Source organism: Pelodiscus sinensis, chromosome 5 (genome assembly GCF_052426305.1).
Source record: "Pelodiscus sinensis isolate ZL-2025 chromosome 5, ASM5242630v1, whole genome shotgun sequence".
In the NCBI taxonomy this organism is placed as follows: Eukaryota; Metazoa; Chordata; order Testudines; family Trionychidae; genus Pelodiscus; species Pelodiscus sinensis.
In genome coordinates this window covers 125,630,947-125,653,955 of record NC_143056.1, presented here as the reverse complement: position 1 = coordinate 125,653,955, position 23,009 = coordinate 125,630,947, and the positions used below count along the sequence as shown (strand labels likewise).

Genomic DNA, 23,009 nt, shown 5'->3' with positions numbered 1-23,009 from the left:
TGTTTAGAACCTCCACCCACATCAGATTAACCACCCAAGCAGAGACAAATACTTCCATGGAGTATAGGTGGTTATCTCCATGGAAACAAGGATAAATAGATTTTCCTGTCTTGGAAACACTTGATTTTCAGTTTAGATAAGTGAGACCATATTACTGCCATCCTCAGACTACCCTGCTAGCTCCCCATAAACAGAGTCACAGAATCACAGAATCATAGAAACCTAAGGCTGGAAGTAACTTGGAGAAGTCATCTAGTCCAGCACCCCCTGCTAATGCAGGACCACATAGTATCTTGATACCCCTGATGGGGGGTTGCCTAACCTGTTCTGAAAAATCTCCCCGATGGGGATTCCACAGCCTCCTGAGGTAATCTGTTCCAATGCTAACTATAAAGGTTTTCCACCTCGCTGCAAACTAAGCTGATCACTTCGGTTACGTCTATCCAGCAGCACTGTTTCAGAATAACGGACATTATTCCGAAATAACAAAGAGCAGGTCTATACTACAAGCTTTTATTTTGAAACAATGCTGAGCAGAAGGACTTCTTACTCTAACTCATGGTAACCCTCATTTTACGAGGAGTAAGGGAGTTGAATGAAGAGTGTTCGTTCTTCAACTTCCTGCTGAATAGACAGCACCCAAAGCCCAAATAAGCTATTTCGACTTAAGCGATGCAATTGAAGTAGTTGAAGTTGTGTAGCTTATTCCAACTTTAACCTTGCTGTGTAAATGTACCCTTTTTTTCCTACTCTTGGAGGACAAGGAGAACTAATCACTGTCTTCTTTATTACATCTCTTAACATTTGAAGCCTGTTATGTTCTTCCTCAGCCTTGTTGCCTTGATACTTCACAGGCACAGGGTATTTTTAACCTTTCTTCACTGGGAAGATTTTTTTTAAACCTCATGTAATTTTTGTTGCTCTCTTCTGGATTCTCTCCAATTTGTCTACATATTTCTTAAACTGTAATACTCCAACTAAAGCCTCACCAAGCAGAGTGGAAGAATTATCTCCCAAGTCTTGCCTATGACTCTCCTTAATATATCCCAAAATGTTATCTGCCTTTTTTCTCCATCGCGCTACACTGTTGACTCATATTCAATTTGTGATCCATTATAATCTCCAGATCCTTCTCTCCAGTACTGCTGCCTATCAACTTATTCCTCATTTTGAATTTGTGCATTTAATTCTTCCTCCTAAGTGTACTACTTTGCACTTGTCTTTATTGAATTTCATCTTACTGATTTCAGCTCATTTCTCCAATAGATCACTTTGAATTCAAACCCTGTCCTCCAAAAAGCTTGCAACTTCTCCCAGCCATGTGTCATCCACAAATTGTATAAGCATACTCTCCACTCCATTATCCCAGACACTAATATAGACCCTTGCAGCCAATAAAGACCCTTGCAGCACCCTATTGGATATGCCCTATCAGGTTGATAGTGACCCATTGCTAACTATTTCTGAAACTGTTCTATTAATCAGCTCTGCATCTATTTTATAGTAACTTCATCAGGACCATATTTCCTCAGTTTTCTTACAAATATATCATACTGGAATTGTGTTAAAAACTTTACTAAAGTCCAGACATATCATATCTACTGTTTCCCTGCACTGACTAGATCAACAACTCCTCAGTTCCAGGGAAAAGTCTGAGCCAGTAACTATATTCATGTTTTAAAAACCCAAATGCCAAAACTGTTTCCAGAAATGTTACACCAGGGATGCATCTGCACTCCCGCTGGGACCCATTCCAAATCTCACAGAAACCTACTCACAGATCCCCACTGATTTCAGTGGGCCTATGGGTGCAGCACTGAATTAGCTAATGTTTTGGCTGAGCTACAACATAGGATGCTTGAATCACTCATGTTTGCTAGCAGGTGCTTCACTCGTTGGAGCACCAAAATTAGCCACCCTAATCTGAAATTAGCAAAACAAGCCACTTGCATCCAGATCTATATCTCATCACAGCCCTCCTCCAGCTGAGAAAATGATCACTGACTCATCATCATGGAGCAATCTTTAACACATTCTAAATCACAGCCAAAAAAAAAAGCAACTTTTAATGAAGTGTAACTGTATAGAAAGCTGAATGAATTATAACAAGCTATTTGGAGGGTGAGACAAAGCAATGTTAAATATAGTAAAACATTTCAAAGGAGAGTAATTTTTATACTGATTCAAAAGCAGTTTAATGGACTTTCTCTTTGGTCTCCTGAGTAAATCTGGGAAAACACATTTAGCCTGAAAATTTCAAATCAAGGTTATATCAGAATAAAAAAATAATGGAAGCTGGTTGCAACCCTAGTTACAGGGACGCTACTGCCTCTCCATCATCTCTCACAAGAAATTGGATTTTGAGCAAGAGGGCTGTCTCTCCCAACACTGCCCCAGAATGCCTGAAATGCAGGGGCAACCCAGCTGTTCTGCAGCTGTGCTTAATAGTCAGTGTTCTCCCCTACTTGATACTGCTGCCTGATTTTGGATCCTTTTATTGAAGTATCCTTCCAGTGACCCAACCTGCCCCAGACATCCTTCAGACTCACCTCCACAGACAGCGTCTTTCCCAAAGCAAAAAACAAGGGGTGCATGTTAACATCAGGGTCCTTGCGGAAGCAGTTGGGTTTGGCATGGTGCTGGAAGTGCAGATGATTCCACCAGCTTGCTGGTGCACCCTGCAGGAACAAATGAGACCAAACCTTTAACGCTGCCAAATACAAGTCAACTCCTCCACTATTCATGTACCTTTTGGCCTTTTCCAAGAGCTGCACCACATTCCCCTCCCTGTCATGTTCTGGGAACAAGGTGCTTCTTGAACCTGCAGGACTCCATGTGAAAACTCTGACCATGGCTCTAAGCACTGAACACTTACCTTCAGATGGCCAATCACAAACTTGTGAACCAAGTGGTTCCATTTGGATTTGCTGAACACTGAAAGGTGCCCGAAGTCATGCTGGAGCCACCCAGCCTGGGCCTGGAAGACAAAAGGGGTCATAGAGACAACATCCTGAACTCAGTGAGTTTCTGCCACAGAGTTCATTCTCCACCCGCAGCAGTAGGGACAACATTCCTGCTCTCCTGAGGGTTCACCTCAAGCAGGTGAGAGCACCCTGTACTGGTCACAAGGAGACATGGCCATGCTGCCCACACAACCCCAAACATCAGTCCCTCCCTGCACAGCCACAAAACTCCAGACCCCCTCTCGACTGCGGGAAGTTACAGAGCACTGGGGAGTTGTTTTCGTGGGGAAGGGGGCACACGAAGAAAAGGCTATGGATCTAAGAATCGGGACATTTATTCTCTACAGGCTGGTCAGAGCACTGTAACAAAGTAGCCTTTGTAATTCCAGAGGGACCACCTGGGCAAAGGAGAAACAGCTGGGGCTTTCAGAGCTGCTATGTCCTGTAGGCCGCGTTCCCATGGGAACACCAGGAATGCGTAGCCACTGTTAGTGTCTCTCAAAGTTCATCCAAACCAGAGCAGAGAAGTACAGCCTTGTTGTTCCTACAGCAAGACCAGGACGAAGGAAGTGCTCGAGCAGACTATGGGGACGAGATACATGGGATACCCCTTCTAACTACTCACTCAAAAAGCCTGTGTCAAGGGACTGCATTGCTCCCCCCCCACACACACACACACACTTCAACCTCACCTTTGAATGGAAGGGAGGGGACAGGAATTCTTGTGATCCTTCCACATTCAGAGCTTCTGGTTTACTCCCAAAAGCACCTCCTCCTAAGAGAGGCTGGGTCTAAACTAGCTGGGAGCCTCCCACAACCACTGCTCCTCCTCTATAGACCCTCCAGTTAAGAGAGGCAAGGAATGAAGAACCTGACACTGTTCATCACAGTGCGTCTTGCTGGGAGAGATTACAAATGTTTTCAGCTCCCCTCGCTCTGCCTTGCAGAATCATTTTCAAAATGATCTTGGATCATCGAGTAAAAGAGTCTCGCAGGTACTGACAGAAGCACCTGGGGATACAACACTGGCCCTGAGTTTGTGGTAGAATAAGATGGCCCCCGCGCAGTTTACCTGGACGGTGCCCAGCAGCAATGCAGAGAAGAGGAAAGGCAGCAAGGATGACCCAAAGTACCAGATGGTGAGCCAGGCGGCAGCATCCAGCAGCAGGATGTGCAAGAGAAGCAGGAAGAAGAAGAGGTGGTTGGGCTGGAGAAGTCCCATCCGCTCGACAGTGGTGCGCAGCTCCCGGAAGTCTTCAACCAGCAACTCCTGCAGAGAGACGCACCTCCAGCACTCTGCCCTGGGTGTGCAGGACAGCAGCCAGCAGCTTTAGGAGCCCTGGGAGCTCCAGGGGCGTCAATGCTGCAGTGGTGGAAAGCTGGAGTCCTCTCAGAGGAAGCAATTATGACATCGGGGAAGTGTATAGCTGACTTGCTGTGATTCTTGGGTGGGTGAAGGGTCTCTGTGACACGGGGAGAGCCTATGGCTGACGGGATCTGACCCCTGACACTTTGAGGTCTGAGTCTATGACTGAGGAGAGCCTGCAGCTAACGCATTCAGCTCCCCAACCCACAAGTTTTGTAGTAACATGTGAGGGAACCTGTGACCAATAGGCCCTGTTTTCCCAGGCTGGTACTGCCATGACACCAACAGGAAGTTTCAAAGAGGCATGTGTCCAAGATGCAATGTGCTTTACCATTTACTGGGAGTTCTGGTCACCAAGGAGAGATATCAACACATCCCCCTTGCTGCCACAATCCCATCCCAATGTCCAGCTTTTACGACACTCACATTTTTGCTGGGCTCAGAGCTGGGTTGATCCGGTGCCAGTTCCCCAATCAGCAGTGAGCTCATGTACTTTCTCACCAGAGCCTTGTCAAGGTGAAACGCCATGAAGGCATCCTGAAATACAGACAAGAGAACGGGGTGAGATAAAACACACCTTGGGCAGACAGCAGACAAGATGCCATGTGAACATCCCCAGCCTAGATGAAAATAATCCAGTGCCGGAGCTGCTGGGCCATTCTTCTTCCCCTGCCCAACACCTTAGTGATCTCTTCAAAGCCAAAACAATTACCTTGCAGTAGGAGCTCTCTGACACTATCTAGGTAGACATTTCTGATGCACATCAACATGGTATCTGGGCTCTCTTCCTCTTTATCTCTAAACCAGAAGCCTTTCTTTTCCTGGCCAACCCAACAAGTCTCCTTGACCCTATTCTCTTCTGCCTCCTGTTTCCTCTCATTTCTCTCATTTCTTTTGATGCCAGCCATTCCCTCTTCTGGCTCCAGTCCCTCCACTTTCTCAAAGATGTACCCAGTATTTCTCAAATCTTTTTGTTTTTCTTTATTTAAATTATTGCTCTGTGTGCTGTGGATGAGGGGGTCAGTAGACAGGCTGCCCCAGGGAGAGAAGACCATTTCAGCCCAATCTTACTGCAGCAGCTTGGAGCCAGGTGAGAACACCTCTCCATGGCCACTGCAACTACAGCGGGCATAGCCAAAGGGGAGGTGCATGTCCCCCAGCTGGGGCAGGTCCAGGATCGTCTGCTCCCTGCACTCCCCAGCCAGAGTGAGGAATGCAGCAAACTGTACACTTTCCCCTTACTCCCTGACCAAAAGGGGAACAGCCAGCAATGTTCCTGTAGGAATCTAGGGAGTAGATCTAGCCCCCGTCCCCCTGCCATCCTCCCTTAAGAGCACCTGGGGGTAGGAGACTTGGGCCTGGGTCAGTCCCGGTGGGGGAGGTGCCCCCAGCCAGCCCCTTTCACCTGCCTGTTTCTTTTCTGTATAGTTTAATGAGAAGCAATTCCATTCCAGGCACAACCAAACCCTGACCTTGCTCTGTCAGTGTTTCCCAAATGGGGTTCCACAAAAAAATTCTACTCCCTCACCCCCTGCAGAGCCTGTAGGCAGCTCCCATTGGAGCTTTGCCAGCGGGGGCAGGCTTCTGGGGGCGCGTGGCTCTGGCCGCTCCACCACACACTGTGGCTGCCCCATCACCATGCACTGCGCAGTCCCCTCCTCACCCCGCAGAACTGCCCCTGTCCCACGGGGCGTCCGGCGCCACACAGTTTCCTCCTCCTCGTGTGCAGGCGGTGGCTTCTTACAGCCGGGAGGGGAGAGGTGGCTGGGTCCGAGATGCCAAGTAGCGACTCCTGGACCTCGGCTTTTTTAAACTGCTGCTTGCGCCCCAGCAGAGGACACATGGAACTTGGCTGGGGCTCTGCCACCCCCCCCCCCCCCCGGGGCACGCTAGGGCCCACTGCCCCCCGTGCACTGCCGCTCTCTCTCCCCCACATCCCATCCCACACTGCTGGGGAAGTGGCAGAGTCTGGTCTGGCGGGGAAGGTCGGGGTTTCTACCTCCCCGCCTCCAGCGGGAAGCCTGACCTGGTGCTGCAGCTGCGCTGAGATCCCCACTGCATGGGGGGTGGGGGACTGAACTCCATCTCCCGCCCCCCCGGAGGAACAAGAGCATGCTGCTTGGAGGCCTTCCCTGCTGCAGCAGGGAGCCAAGCCAGGTAAATGTCCCCTCTCATGCCTAGACCCCGCACCCAACCCCCCTTCCCTCCCCCTGCCGAGACCCCACTTTCCCAGCTTGCTCTGACATCCTGCTCCATATATAAGACAGTTATTAGGGGTTCTGGGAAATTCTTTTGAATTTAAAAGGGTTCCGTGGCCAAATAAAATTGGGAAACACTGCGCTAAGTGATAAGAGGAAGCTGTATACGGAATTTGGTGGTCCTAGCTCTTTCTGTGTAAGAGTTCTTGAACAGACAGACACACAGACAAACTCTTTCAGATATGCAAATGTACCGTCTTCTGTACTTCACCTGATTCTCTAACACCTCATTTCCCACTCTCCTTTACCTCTAAACATTTCAAGGAATGGTTTACTCCCATTCCCTCCAATTCCCACACTTCCAGCTAGGCTAAGGGCAGGCAGCAAAGCTCACCCTGCAGTTGCTCCACCAGACCACAGGAACTGCTATGGCACCTCCAACAGGCATGACTATTTTGGGTGCTCTGTACTCTCCCTACTGGATTAGCCAGCATGGTTCTTCCACGCAAAGGCGGCTAAGGAGTTTCTGGAGCCCTTGGTCAGAGCAACAGGGGTCCCTCCTGACCTCTTCCTCTGCAGCCCTGGCAGCAGGCTGGGAAGCTGAGTTAGAATGCCAGGGGTTTCCTCATCCACCCACCACTCCTGCCAGTGAGTGAGGTTGGGGCATGGGAGCTTCCCGCATTCACCCAGCGCACCTGCCAGTGAGTGGGACTGGGATCTGGGGCTTCTGCCATCCGGCTGGTTCTCCTGCCAGTTACTAGGGTTGTGAAATGGGAGTTTCCTTAATCGGCCTGGTGCTCCTGCCAAGGGAGTAGGAGCAAGTCAGAGGACAGGACACCCATTTTTCCGGAGCCCCCCAGTTGACTGCAGGTCCTGGGCACATGCCCCATTGGTCCATCTGCCACTGCCTCCACTGCAAAGAGCTCCTGACTCCCCACCACCTGCATGCTGCTGCTTGGGAGAACCCTGCAAGGGAATCAGTCACTTCTTTTCACTTGGGAAATTGTCAGGCACTTAGCAGCAACATGTTGCCTGTGCACTCTCTGGAAAAACGAGACCCCAACCAAGCACGTCAGGGTTTATAAACCTGTATCACTATATTCATAATCCTCCTTGCTTTAGATTCCAAACCCACTGGAGGGGGTGCACGTGTTACTTTGGTGCCTCGCTCTGGTTGAAAGTCTCTCCGTCTCATGTTACATTTCCTCTCCCTGCATGTGTCTTAGCACAGCAGTCACATTCTTCCAGGACTTTGTTTTCTCTTTTCAAGGGAATCCCTGCCCCCATTCCTGGGTTTCTTTGTTTCCAGCACACTGCTCAGCACTGCCTTGTGCCCACATGGCTTTGTGTTCTTTTGCAAAGTGCTGGTCCTTTAACTGGTCCCTAGCCAGGAAACAAACAGCTTTCAAATGTGGCTGATGCAGCCAATTCTAGCTCAGCCTTGTTGTATTTAATCAGGAAGGAGAGAGGGCATCCTTTCTGCTCTAGCTTATCTAAACAGGGAGAGGGAGAGGGGCATTTTCATCTCTGTTCTCCTATTGGAAGAGGGAGAATTAGGGGGTGGTACATGGGCAGACCAGGAGACGGTGGTACCATGAGTTTAGACCAATCATTACAACGGTGGTTGTACAACCTGGCAGTAAAACCTCAAGGGAGGTGGGGGTGGGGGAACTTAGGGGACTGATGGGGCATTAATGAGCTTTCTGGAAATCATGATACTGAGGCAGCAAGCCGCACGGTTAAAGGGGAAGTGCTTTTCCTTTCCTTTTGTTTCTTCTGAGAGTCTTGATTTTTGCTCTCCAGACTAGAAAAATATCCAAAAAGCTGGGACTGCTCCATCTCCAGCCACTTCAGTGGTCAGCAGTTTGGTTTCAGAGTAGTGGAGACAACAGACATGCCGGGCCCTTGGGCAAGATGCAGGAGTGAGGGGGCAGCTCCATGCTCCTGGAAGGGGTGGGGTCTCAGGCAGAAGGGGAGGGTCTGGGGGATGGCACTCCAGCCACTGCCATAGTAGCAGTGGCCAGGAGCCTTTTGTATTCCCCCTCCCCCCTTCCCTTCTCCCCCTGCCCCAGAGAGTACCTGAGAGAGCATAATGTTTGTAGCGTATGTCACAGTTCAGGGCAACTGCTCCCATATTCCCGCCTTTATGGTCCAGCAAGGGCATCCCACTCTTAAGTGTTTGGCTTCCCAGCCATTGCCTCTGTAGAGTGGAGATTTGCATTTCTCTCCCTTCTGAATGAGGTATTTCCAGGCTGAACATTTCCCTGCCTGCTCTCTGTTATTCCCCAGAGAGCTGGACTGCCTCAACAGGCCAGGAGCTGTGCTTTGCTTTCTCTTCAAAGACTAATAATAGGGTAAACGCCAATAGTTATGGATTACCAAACAGCTCTGTCTTAAACAGGCACTTTAATTCTTATGGGCAAAGCATTACAAGAGAACGTATTTTAAAACAATAAAAGAACCTACAGACATGGTAATATGCTTACCAGAGATCACCCCGACTCCAACATGAGCTCTGAAAGGCACCACCCAGGGACTGTCCAGTTATTTCTGATTCATAACACTCTTTGGCCTGGTCTACACTAGGACGTTAGTCTGAAATAACACCCCCACGGTCGAATTTATAAGTGATGCGTTCACACTACCAAGCCCATTATTCCAGAATAAGGGGCAGCAGAATTTGAACTCTGTACAGGCAGTCCCCGGGTTACATGGATCCGACTTACATCGGATCCCTACTTACAAACGGGGTGAGGCAACCCCGCACTAGCTGCTTCCCCCCAGCAGACCAGGGAGACGTGAAGCTAGCGCCCCTCCCCAGCAGACCAGGGAGACGCGGAGCGGCTTTTCTCAGCAGACACCTCAGCTTGAGAATAAAGGACTGAGGTGTGGGAGAATAAAACTGAGCTCTGGAGAAATGTTTGGCTAGAGTTTCCCCTACAATATGTACCAGTTCTGACTTACATACAAATTCAACTTAAGAACAAACCTACAGTCCCTATCTTGTACGTAACCCGGGGACTGCCTGTACTCCCACTTTTCATGAGGAATAAAGCTATTCCCTAACTTGTAAGTCCAAAATAACATTAGTGTGGATCCTCTGGTGCTGCTAATTCGAACTAATTGGCGGCCTCCCGCAGCTCCCCAGAGTGCATCCGGGGGCTCTGAATCCAAGGCAGCGCATCCACGTTAACAGAGCAGGCCTCGGGCTACATTCAATTCTTCCTCATAGTGAGGACACAGAAATTAGAATTTGTAAAATCAGGTGTCCAGAAGTCGAATTTAGTAAATTCGAAATAATCCTCTAGTGTAGACATGGCCTTAGCTCAGAACAAGAACCCAAGTTTTATGGGGTCAATGGGCCAAAGATATCTCAACCCTGTTCTAAGGATCAGGCCCCCCTTGGATAAAGGGTCTGCTCTATTTGCTGGATCAGAAAGAAGTCAATTTTAACTCAGGCCATTTAACCAAAAATCCTTTCTTTATCTATTGGTCTCCAGAGAATTCAGTTAATGCAAAACTCACCAGGGAGAGGTGCTTTTCTGCAGCGGTTACAACCAGAAGAGCTTTCACTAATCACCCCTTGCCTCTTTTCTCAGTTCCTGGAGGAGCTCTAATTACACTTCCCCTGGAAATACATACAATACCTGGCCCACAAGAATACATAAACCATTCATTTAATACAATGGACACCAAAGATATTAAACTCTGTTCAATAAGGTTTCTTGGGAACCATACCTGTTGCAGTTTGCTCCCTGGCTCTGTTAATACCTGATATCACATACACCCAATACTAGGTACCAGTGAACCTTAGGACTCACCCAGTTCCAGGAGGCCCCCCTCACTGGAACCATTGCTTAAAATGGATGGAACTGACATGATCTTGTGGAAGTTGCAAAGGTCAGCACATTGTCTTGGGCCACTGGCTATCAGGTATGTAAAGGGGTAACTGGTTATGCAATAAGCACTGCCTTACTGGCACGCTTACTGGAGTAACCAGTTAACCAGCACCCAGCCCAGCGGGAGCAATCCAGCTGGGCTTACTACATTGCAGGCGGAGGCTGGCTCAGTGGCCCCGACCTGCGGTGCACCATGGCAGGCCAGTTAACTGGTTAAACGTATAGTGCCTTGCATACACAAGTCCAGTATTTGTATGCAGATGTGATCTGGCTGTCTGTCTCTCAATCCATCTGCGCAAGAGTGGACACCTAACCTTGAAAATCTGGCCCATAATGAAGACTGCATTTGAAAAATCTTCCACTGTTGCCTTAGACAGTTTTACCACCTGTGAACAGTTGTTTATGCCCACTACAGTATCTTATGCTTAGTACAGAAAATATAGTAGAATCTCAGAGTTATGAGCACCTTGAGAATACAGGTTATTTGTAACGGAAATGTTTGTAATTCTGAACAAAATGTTATGGTCATTCTTCCAAAAGTTTACAACTGAACTTAATACACCTTTGAAACTTTACTATGTAAAAGAAAAATGCCACTCCCACCTCCTTTTTTTTTAGTTATTTACATTTAATACAGTAGTGTACTGTATTTGCTGTTTGCTTGACTTTTGTCTCCACTTCTGCCTTCTTGAGTATTTCTGATTCCAAATAAGGTGTGTGGATGACTAATCAGTTTGTAAATCTGAGGTTCTACTGTACCTAGCAACATTGCAAATACTGATCTTATTTAAAACAATCGGCAAAGGAAGTGCTCTGACAGTTATGAAGTAACTAAAAATGTAGATTTTTTTTCAAAATCCTCTTGTTATAGATGAGGAAATTTCAGCTAAGAGATGTTAAGAGCCATGGTCCTGACTGCAAACATTTACCTCAAAGGAATACTCTACTCAGATAAATACAATGAAATGTGCAGATATGTTTACAGGTTCAGGGTCATCATTTTCAACTGATCACTCATTTTGTATGCCTCATTTGTAGACAATTTAAACAGAAGGATACCATTAGGCATCCACAGTCAAAAATGTTGGCCTTCACTTTTTCTAAGGCTCAGTTTCTAAACATGTAAAATGTAATACCCACATGCGACCATGCAGATTTTAAATTCAGTATTTTTGGAGGGTTCTCTCTGGTAGACATTTCATTGCCACCTTCCCAATTGACAAATGAGGAAGCTCAGACCCAGAGAGATAAATTGCATTATTTGGGCTGGGCATGTGATAGACTACAGGATCAGGAATGGAGCAGGTAATTAAAATTGCTTTTTTAGTTTTCTCACATCTCTCTAGGGACGTAAAATCTAGTTTAATTGGCTATCTCATTAAACTTTTTTTTAACCAGTTAATTGATTAAAGGGGGATAAGCAGGGGAGCAGAGTGGGACACCAGAGCAGACCCTGCCTGCAGCGGGCCAGGGCAGCCCTCAAGCAGGGGCTGCTGCAGCATCCCGGTCAGACTAGCCCCTGCCTGCAGGGCACCTGGAACCCAATACAGGTAGAAGCTGCGCTGGAGAAGCCCCTGTCTGCAACAGGTGCCGCCATGGAGATGGAGCAGCCTCCTGCTCGCAGCAGGTGGGGAGCTGCTTCAGCCCTATTGGTTAACCAGTTAAACCTTCACATCCCTATATCTCACTGCAAAAAAAAAGTCTTCTAAAATCTTTATAAGCCTTGTAGGGTGTGGATCTGCAAAAATCACATTCATTCAATCATATACATATTTCACTGAGGAGACCAGCATTTCCCAAACTGGGGGTCCTGACCTACAAAGGGGAGGTGGGAGAGATGCAAGGTTACTGTGGGGGGGGAGGGGTGACAGTAAAGTGACCCTTACTTCTGCTCTGCCTTTAGAGCTCGGCCCTCAGCCACCCAGCTCTGAAGGCATCAACCCAGACATAAGTGTGGCAATATTGTGACCCCCTACAATAACCTTGTGACTCCCCTGCCTTTTTGGATCAGGATCCACCGTATGGGAAGAGTGGTCTCTTCCCATGAAATATGTATAATATAGGGGGAAAGTACAAAAAGATGAGATCTCAGTGAATGAAGGGGAGGGACCAGATTTCATGGTCATTTTTCATGGCCATGAATTTAGTAGGGCCCTATATATATAAAACAAATCAAAACTAATATTCTGGAAAGCAGATGCATTTGCATGTGCTTACTTTGAAGTGTGTGAGTAATCCCGTTGATTTCTTGCTTCAAGTTAGGCATATGCTCAGATGCTTTGCTAGACTTGGGCTTAAGTGAAGGAGCTGAGGATAACACTGTTGACGACATCCTTGTAAGGAGTAAACCAGAAAACCTCATCTCTACAAATTGCCTTTCCCTGTTGAATCTAGATGTTCAGCAACATGCTACCAGAGCTCTTTACCAGGACCACACAGGTGGGGCCTTCCATTCTTGCATACTACCCTCCAGTTAGGAGATATGTGGTAAATTTACAAGTCCAGTTGTAAACATAACGTGATCTGCTTTTTACCTTTGCTTCAAAATCTCTGATACACAATCAGAATTAAACAAATAAGCCAAGCCACCACTACAGCAAAAATACTCATCTCCCTTTCCTCATTAGTGCATCCCCTTGCCAACAGCAGGGCACATGTTCCATAGAACTTGCCCTTGCCCTTTCTTCTCTCCCTCCCTGTCTTACTATGGGCTTTCAGGGTTCCCATCACCTTACAGCTGCTCCAGAGAGCTCCTACCCTAGACTCTGTCAGGTACATGGGAGAACTTGGGCCATACAGTCATGCTGCTGGTCTTTACTGGCATTTCTGTGTGGAGACTAGTGCTGCTCACTGAACTGTGGAGGTATCATCATCATCACATGCTTCGAAGAGCAGGTGGCCATTTGGAACTGGCCGAATCACAAGATATTTGGAATGGACTAAAAAGCAATGCCCAGGGCATGCAAACAGACCTGGCCTTGAGGTTAGCTGCTGATACCCAGGGCGAACTCGGGCATTCCTGCGCCTCATATACACTCCATGCTGCTCCTTCCTCCCCTGATTTACTCCCTCCATTCCTCTCCTTTCCTGGCACTTGCTTCTAGATGAGCCCTTTCCCGTCTCCAACATACAGTTCTGCACCCCTCTTGAGAGAATAAAATCCCTGCCACTGAATCCCTTCTTGCCCTCTCCCCTTTACAGAACACGTAGGCGCCTCACTTTAACTCACCCCCAAGCGCTATCCTTTCCCACCCCAGGGCCCTGCTTATCTCCCCAACCCTTCAACTCCTGCCACACACGAAGCTCCCAGCATCCTGGCACACCGACCCTCCCACCCTGCCTCTGGGGCCACACCAAGCCACCCGCACCCCAAAGCGGGCGCAGCCACAGTGCACCGGGGCTGACAAAGCCCTGGCTGGGATGATTGAGTTGGGGTTGGCCCTGCTTTGAGCAGGAGGCTGGACTCGATCAGCGCCCCCTGCCCCCGCCTCAGTGCGGGGCTCAGCTCCGCATGGAGGGGACAAAGGGCTCCCCCAGCCTCGGCCCCTCACCGTGGCGTCCTGCCCCGCGTAGTGGCTGATGACTCGGGCGCCCCCCGGGTGCCGCCGGTAGAACTGGCTGATGTCATAGACCTTCCTGTTGATCACCAGCCACCGCTCCTGCTGCGGCTGCCCCCGGCCCGTGCGCAGCCCGATCTCCTCCCAGGTGAAGCGCCGCGGGGAGGCGCCCGGCTCCGGCTCCCCCATCCCCGCTCGCCGCTGCCTCCGCGCTCAGCCCCGCTCCACCGGCGCGCGCGGCAGCCGGCTCTGCCCATTCAGCACCCTCTGCCCGGCGGAGCGCGAGCTCCCGACTCTGAACACGCCCCTCGGAGTTCATTGGCTAGCCGCCCCCCCATTCAAGAGCGCATTGGGCGGTGCCTTACTTAATCCCGCCCCCTCAGCCGTCCATCAACAACTCATTGGCTCAATCCCGGCACTTTGCGTCCCTCGCTTACAGAGACCCAGAATGTCATTGGTTCTTGAGTCATTCGGCGGCCACCGCGGGTCCTTGCCCTTTGATTGGCCTAGTCGCTGCGCTGGAGAGCGCCCCGGGTTTCAATGTTCCTCCGGGGCTGGGCAAGCGGGAGCTTCCAGCCCCAGCAGGGAGCAACGTGTCTGCCTGTTCTACAGGCTTCTCTCTGGCTCCTGCAGTGTTCCAGCCCCCGCAGCTCTGGGGATTCCTCTTTTTCATCCCTCCCGCGCCTCTCTCCTGCCCCCTTTAAAAACCAGGGAACGTGAAAGCATCAGCCCAGCGTTAGTTCCAGCCCCCCACGGGTTGGCTTTCGAGTTCCCCAAAGTCAGGGAATTCCAAAACTGAACGCTGCTCCCACCATAGTAGTCACCTGGGTACTTGGCACCTCTACGATAATACCTGGTCTAGATCTCGTTACTAAATGTAACCATGAATATATATTATCACGGCCTGTATACCACTATAACGTAAGGCGAGCAACCTTAGCATATCCCAGCCATTTATATTTACAGATGCAAGAACGCATTTGCTCAGCTTTTGGCTGAATATCTTTAATACACCCCACAGTCCACCAGTTCTCCCTGTGAGTGATGAGGTAGACGGTGCCCAATCTTTCCAGGTGTTCCCTTGAGGGTTCTCAGATAGAGATGGCTCCTGGTGCTGCAGCAGAGAGCTTTCCACTAGGCTGCGGTTCATAGGGCTGGAATTTGGAAGAGACCTCAGGAGATCATCAATTCCAAACCCCTGCTCAAAGCAGGACTAATCCCAACTAAATCATCCCAACCAGAGCTTTGTCAAGCCTGGTCTTAAAAACCTCTAAGGATAGAGATTCCATCCCCCCCTCCCCAGGTAACCCATTCCAGTGCTTCACCACCCTCCAGTGAAATAGTTTTCCCTAGTATCCAACCTAGACCTCCCCCACTGCAACTTGAGTACATTGCTCCTCATTCTGTCATCTGTCACCAAAGAGACCAGCTTCTCTCCATCCTCTTTGGACCCCCCCCTTCACGTAGTTCAGGGCTTCTATCAAATCCCCCCTCATTCTTCTCTTCTGTAGACTATATTAGCCCAAATTCCTCAGTCTCGCCTCATAAATCATGTGATCCAACCCCCTAATCATTTTTGTCTACCCAGGCAAACTGCTATTTCAAAATGAATTTTGAAACCGCAAAAACCGGCGGAGCATCCACACATCAAGCGCACTTTTGTGCAAGTCAATCGGCAGACGAGAAGGCTTTTGGCGGTACAGTTATTCCTCTCCCCCACGAGGAATAAGTCCTTTTTGCGCAAGAGCTCTCATGCAAAAAGGCAAGTGTGGATGCTCAGCAGGGGTTTTTGCGCATGTAATCCCTATCCGAAAAAGCACAGGTGCTCTGATGGCCATTCTGTAAATGGCCATCAGAGCATTCTTGCGCAAGAGTGCCCATGCAGTAAGGACGCTCTCTTGCACAAGAGTACAGATCTGGACACGCTTTTGCACAAGAAGTTTTTGTGTAAGAACTCTTCCGCAAAAGGCTTCTTGCACAAAAACTCTGCAGTGTAGACGAAGCCCTAGAGAGTGGGATATTTGGGAAAGTTAGTGAGTTTGGAGGGAGTCAGGTCCTTTGAACAGAAGAGGAGTGGACCATCTGCCAAGAAGCAGCCATCCTACAGGTTGGGGGGGGGAGAGGGATAAAGAGTTTGGAAGATGGGCATCATATTTCACTGTGCTTTATGTCCTTACGGGTTCTAAGGGTTAACCTGAAGTGCCATGTTAACACTTTGTCAAGTTGAGCAGCCAGGAGCCATTTTGCTTTTTTTTTTTTCTTTCATATTTCAAAACAAAGTTTGAAAGATGAGAGGCAAACCTGTTCCATTTGTTCAAGCTCACAGAACATAAGGAAGATGAAGTTCTCATTAATAAATTACTCTATAATTACATCAGCACTGACCTTTATCTGTTGCAATAGCCAGTAACTGTGGCCTCTCGTCACAGAAATCATCATGACATAGTCCATAATTCCATTACCAAGGAAAATAATCCAAATAATCTCAATGTCAGAATTTTTTAAACAGCAAGAATACATTCCCCAGGCTTCAGAGAGAGTGGTCATTCCTGACTAGTGATACAACCACACAGAAAAAGTTGGAGAGATCAGAGGTTAGCCTGTATTAGTCATGCAACTGAACTGAGGGAGAAGTCCCTAGGATAGTAAAGTGTTTGGGACACAGTGTCCTTCCTTAGTGACTGGACCAGTTTCCTTGGCTCTTCAAATAGTAAGTATTCATTCCCTGATCTTTGAAAAATTAATACAGGTTGAACCTCTCTGGTCCAGCAATCCCTGAACTGGCATGGTTTTAGTTAGCTGTATGTCCAATTATCATGGGTGTGGCCAAGTTTGTTTATAGCCACCAGTCCTGGCTCTCAGTGCTCTGTGCTGAAATTCAGCTCTAATTTACCCCTAACTGTCTTCTCAGACCCCAATAAGTAGTGGAAGTATTAGCAATGCTGCTAGACAGTGTTGACCTCCCATGGTCCAGCAAATTCTCTGGTTCAGCACCAGTCAGGTCTCCAGGATGCCAGACTAGAGAGGTTCAACCTGTATCAGAGCTTTACCACTTTGTAGCACTTGTCTTATACTATGCATAAACTTCCCAGCAGTCTTCAGTATTTTGCTTTCATCTGAGACAAAATAGAGGGAGCAGGTGTTCACATTAAAGATCCACACAGAAGAGGATTTTATTGATGTTTTTTATCCCACCCATCTTTTAAGATTCCTGAGCTCTTGCTATGTTGACTATTTCCAGTCAGACCTTTTGTCCTTACTGGGGTTTAGAATGTTTTGGTATCAACATTTTAGCAAAGGTTGGTCTCACCAGACTAAGCTGGGTTATCACAGAGCTTGGAAATCCTGTAGTTACAAAATGGGATCCCAGCTTTGTAAAATATCTATGTTTTGGGTTGGCAGGACAAACATTTTCTGTCATTTTCAATAACAGTTCTACAGTGAAATATTTATCTGGTGCATCCTTTAGTTTCCATCTTCTAAATATTCAATTAAGGATCCAGGAAAACAAAATAAAACCCCAATTCCCAGACTCTCTTCTAAAGGTCAAAGAGGGGAAAGATACTGCACAAAGAAGCATAAAATAGATGTGTGGGAAATAGGCAACTAACCTCTGTTCCCTTGGCATCCAGGCCAGCCTGCACTTCGACGCTGCTTAAGCCACATGGCTTATCCAGTGCCCATTCTGGAATGTAATACTCAGGCCAGAAGTGGAAACACAAAGGGACTTTCTGTCTTCTGTTTGTTGGGCTTGTGTAGCAGCTCAGTTCCAGCCGAGTATCCCATGGCTACAGAAAGCAATGTCAATTCAACAGCTTTAAATGCCTTCCAAGGGCTGATACATTTCACTAGGTGGCATCACACATAAATTGGATTTAGTTTTGTCTTCAAATCAAACAACACAAAAATATAACAATATTTTGTTTCAGAGACCAATGATGAGTCAGGCCTGATACCTAGGTAAGTGCTAGGTAACAATACAGAGACAGTACACTAGGTAAGCTATCCTATCAGAGCTAGTATCCAGATGAGGGCTATGTATATTATCAGTCCATATCATTCCCAAGCACTACCACTGCCCAGTCTGAGCCTCTAGCTGGGATGAAGATTAGCTATTAACCCTCATGTGTCTAGCCATTCAATCCCATCCATTAAATCCCTGTGGGCAGGAAGAATCTTCCTCCTTGAACTGTTAGCACATTATTTCCTAATTTGAAGGGATTCAAGTTTTGTAAGAAGACTTTGAAACTAGCAACTGTCAGAGAGAGGATACTGGATGGGATGGACCATTGGTCTGATCTGATAGTAACATAGAGTTGCCTTGTCATGCCAGAGATGCCACTCACACACCAGCCCCATAAGGTGGGAGGAGAAATGCTGAAACCTGGAGATTTGCCATGGGTCACATCCAAGTAAGCCAGAGGCTGGATCTGGCCTATAGGCTGTAGGTTCCCCAATCCCACCCCTGCTCTAAACAAAGGACTGCTACAAGTCTGAATCAAGAACTTGCAATTGTTGTATATATTTAATGCCTTTAACCAGTTCTAGTTCTTTCTTTCTTTCTTTCTTTCTTTCTTTCTTTCTTTCTTTCTTTCTTTCTTTCTTTCTTTCTTTCTTTCTTTCTTTCTTTCTTTCTTTCTTTCTTTCTTTCTTTCTTTCTTTCAATAAAGCTTTAGATTGTAGACTCTAAAGGACAGGCAATTGCATGCTTTTCAGGATAGGATTCTAAGTTATAAATTGACCTGGGAATGTGGGTGGTCCGTTGGGATCAGAAGAACCTTTTTATTTTATGAGATTGGTTTTCATAACCTCTATCTGTACAAGCAGTGGTACTTGTGGTGACAAAGAAGAACTGGACCTCTCCTTTGGCTCTGTATACAGTTACAAAATAGTCCTGGAAGGTGAAGCCTTGCCCTTGCCTTTTTGAAAGGTTCTAGTATCATCCCAGCATAGATTATTATTTTCCTTTCCTTGGGCTACAAAAAAAAATCATTTCTGGCAGCCCAAGTGAAACAATGACCCGGTGCAAACAAGAAAAATGCATGGTAGATACTGCCTACCTTCAGGACAAACCGCTCACCTGCACCCAAATACCTTGGGTGCTTTTCTGGGTGACACAGCCTGATGTCTCCCTGGCTCTGAATTCCCCCACACCATGCTATACAATATCCCTGTATATTATGGACTCTCAAGCTCATTTCCCCTCAGCACAAGTCACTAGTCACTGCCTGAGAGACAGGAATTTATTCATGGGAAGGCGAATATTGCATTTCATTTATAATATACATGCTGGTAAAAAACACAAAGACAGATTTGGCGAACATTCAAAACCCCTCCACCCAGGAATGGGCCGTCATTCTGGCCCTCAACCCCTCTGGCTTATGTAGCTATTCCAGCCACCTCAATGCAGAATCAGGCCCATTCCTGCTCCTGAATCTTACTAGGTTAGGCAGCCATTCCAGCCACCTCAAACCTGGCCCAATTAACCACTTCAACCCCTCATAGCCCCAGGGTTATCAGCCTTTCAAAGTTCCTCCCCTCCAATTTCAGGGAAAGGGGCAATAACCCAGCATCACTTCTTTCTCAGGCAGGTTTCCTGAGGCTAGATTGGAGTTTGGGGGTGGAGGGGGGCTGAAGAGGCTAATAGGCACCTTGGCATTGAGAAAATCCCACCAGGTGCCTCTCTGCATCTGCAGGCATCTAAACACCTTTACAAATCTAGCCCTCAACCTGTTTTTCATCCTAGGGCTGGTGGATTCTCTTGTTCTTTCTCCTCATTCACGTCCCTGTCCCCCCACATGTCTACACTCCCCATCTCCTTATACCCCCGCCACTCCCTCCCTCCCCCACAATATCTCTGCCTATTTCCAGCTCTCCATCCTGCTGCTCTCCCTTCACTCTCTCCCCAGTCCTCCCCCCTCCAACTGCCAGGCCCAACTGCCATGGAATCTGGCCCCGACCTTCTGCCCCACCATCAGCTAATGGGGCACCACCCAGAACAAGCCACCACCTGTTTGAGAGGCTGGAGGAAGGGGACATCTCACACTCTCACACACATACTGTGTGCGATTTCACCTTGGTGTAATGGACTGTGAGGAATGTGATTTAATAAAGCCAGTAACCATGGATACATGCACAGGCTATGTGCATAATTGCTCCTCTAGTCCAACTTTTCTGAGCTGGGCTGCTTATTTCGCAGCTCTGTAGGAAACACCAGTTGGTCCAGTTAGACTTATGTCACACACCTGCTGACCCCAACCCACGCTTCTTGGGCACAGCACATTTACATTCTCTGAGGCAGCAGGAGGAACATTAGATATATTTCACTCCAGGACTATAGGACTTCCTTCCCAACCCCTTGTTTAATTTACACCTGATTACTTCCTCCTGTCAGTTGTGGTTTTGCCACATTCTTCTGACCCTGTGGCATGTGTGATGCACCAATTTAGACTACTCTAGACTCCCTGAGCCATATTCACAGGTGATGTGTAGGATTGCCTAAAAGACACCTACATACGGACAAGTCTACGAATCTGACATGCTGAGTGAGAAGTCACAAGAAGGTGTGATCTTGAAGCCCAGAGAATCATCTCTGAATCTTCCTCACTTTCATTTTCACACATCTGAAAAAGTTGTATCCAATTTCACAGGAATGAAATCAATGGGGTTTTATTGACATGGAATAGGATTCTGCAGAAATTCTCCTACCAACCTTAATAGAGAGTGAAATCTTTCTGATATTTTTAAAACAATCTTAGCAAATGCTAAAGTAGGAATATAAAATTCTATAGAAGGTGTAAACATAACCTGTGGGAATGTAGGTTTTCTATTAAATTTGACAAGACTTTTCCATCGGGATCTCTCTCACACATACAACCCTACTCTCTCTCTCCCTCGAATAGCCTCTTCAGCTGCCTCTTTTACCTCTCTCCCTAGTTCTTCCTTTTTCCCCTCTAGGTCCTTCCTGTTGTCTTCCCTCCTCCCCCATCTCTCTGTCTTTCTCCTGCCCTGCATTACACAGGAGCTTTTGTGCAGTTAACTGTGCCCAGTTCCCAAGCTTGTGCAACAATGAGAGTAGCCTTTCACCTACTTGGCTGCTGAAACTGTCGTCAGAATCAATAGTTCATTTACACGTCTCCTCTGATTCCTTTATGCTGGATGAAATAAACCAACATGTCATAGCCTTGATGGTGAAGAGGGATGCAAATGGTTCCTGACAGTTTCAGAGGGTGGAGCTGTAAAATGGTGACAATGCTATTCTTCTGGCAGTTACTGCCAGGCAACTAGGTATCTGTTATTTATTTCTAATTAAATAGCTCAGATGGAAACCCATTTAGCATGACAGATGGACAGGTATGTGCAGCAAAAGGTCAATGACCATGCAAACCCACCTGCTTCCTCATCAGAGTGTTTCTTTCAAGAAAGGATTTGTTCACACAGAAGAGGCCTGAGGCTCAGAGTTTAGTTATGTAACTGGGCTGTCAGCAGGTTTGAACTATGAGGCTTTCACCAGTAGAAATGTGATTCCCCTTCAGCCGTCCCCCCAACACCAAGTCCACTAGCTGGAAGAAATAACACTCAAACCATTTCAGCAGATCACCCACTAAAGCGGGATAAAGTTGTGGGAGTGGCCATCCCCTCACACTTAGCCTGTCCCTACAGAAAGAGAGAACTTGATCTACGTAGCTTAGAACAGCGAGGCTTCTGTGGCATTGTGGGAAGGTGGTGCAGTGTATAGCACTGGAGGAAGAGGCACTAGATCTGGGTTCTCGACACTCCCACCATTAGAGGGGGTTGATCCAGCTCTAAATAGTCTGATAAGACCCACTCAAATGAGCTACCTGAGAGTGTCCATACATGTCCTCTAAAACATCGTCAGAGGAAAGGAAATACAAAAAACGGAAATGCTGCAAACCAGAAAAATACAAAGAAAGATCATGGATTCAGCTCTGTCTGTTACAGGGATTGCCATACCTATCAGAACAAAGGGGCATCTCCTCTAATAGCCTGTCTCCAGTAATAGCCAGATCCAGATGCGGCAGAGAATTGTGTGAGAACGCAACAATAGGCAGATGCTGGATAATCTGCTCTCCCACTGGCAAATAATTAGATTGTATCAACCCTGAAGTCCAAAGTTGAATATCCTTTCCAACATTTTTAGTGTCATTGGTTATGAAAACTTGGCATATTTTATAGGCCCTACACTGCCCTCACCCCAGGCTTCTCAACTTGAACAAACTCAAAAATCTAACCTGAGTAATTTTTTTTTTTTTTTTGCAATAGTTAAGCTATCAAGATGCATCTGAATAAATGTAGCCATGACAAGGAGGCTATCCAAATGCATACACATTTCCTTTGTATTTGAATCACCATTTGCATAGAATTATTTGTCTGATTGCCAGTCATGAGGTGGATCTTGACATGTAATATTGACATTTAGTGATTTTGCTGTTTTGTTGGAGTCATATTGGTACCCAGATAAGAGTCACAAGGTGAGTGGAGGAGTATCTTTAATTGGACCAAATATGATTAGTGAAAGAGACAACCTTTGGAACTCCTGAGAGCTCTTCTGCAGGTCTGTGGAGCTCAAAATGGCTAATTTCTCACCAAGCAAAGTTGGTCCAAAATGAAAAAAGACATTACCTTACTCACCTTGTCCCTCTGTTTGTATTTTAACAGCTTTACAGCTTGAACTCTTTGAATCTCAACTTCTACGTTCGTTAAAAAATGAGTGAGTGTCTCTTTCCTCCCTGACCTTGGCTGAGCTGGCTGCTGTGTTTCCCCCCTGGGTTAGCTGACTGGCCCTACATAAGGTCATGTGAGAGTATTCATATGTGCTCCCCTCAGCACATCACCCTGAGTGGCTGCCCTCATCACCAGCCCGTGTCTCATGCCTCTCTCGCTCTGCCAATCAACGTTGATTCTGTCCTGTAGCATCTCTTGCTATTCCACCCATGTGGCCTTTGCACAACTCTGTCAATATGTCCAATCTTCTCCTTTCAGGATAATTTGGACATTGTGAGATT

General features: G+C 47.3%; 1 protein-coding gene across 4 annotated transcripts in view; it reads right to left on the bottom strand.

The window, feature by feature from the left end:
- Positions 1 to 19,776, bottom strand: part of LOC102460779 (acyl-CoA (8-3)-desaturase) — a 29,103-nt gene extending 9,327 nt beyond the window's left edge. Inside the window, exons 1-6 of one of the 4 annotated variants that reach the window (XM_075928379.2) lie at positions 19,044 to 19,776; positions 17,595 to 17,771; positions 4,756 to 4,866; positions 4,036 to 4,233; positions 2,876 to 2,977; positions 2,550 to 2,678 (exon numbers count right to left, since the gene is read on the bottom strand). In XM_075928379.2, coding sequence (XP_075784494.2) covers positions 2,550 to 2,678; positions 2,876 to 2,977; positions 4,036 to 4,233; positions 4,756 to 4,866; positions 17,595 to 17,771; positions 19,044 to 19,181 — 855 coding nt within the window. In that variant the 5' untranslated portion in view covers positions 19,182 to 19,776. Of the gene's footprint in view, positions 1 to 2,549; positions 2,679 to 2,875; positions 2,978 to 4,035; positions 4,234 to 4,755; positions 4,867 to 7,222; positions 7,277 to 10,052; positions 10,189 to 13,977; positions 14,280 to 17,594; positions 17,772 to 19,043 lie in introns of those variants that run through there. The other 3 variants (XM_075928380.2, XM_075928382.2, XM_075928381.2) reach the window with 3 other exon arrangements.
- Positions 19,777 to 23,009: the final 3,233 nt, after the last annotated feature.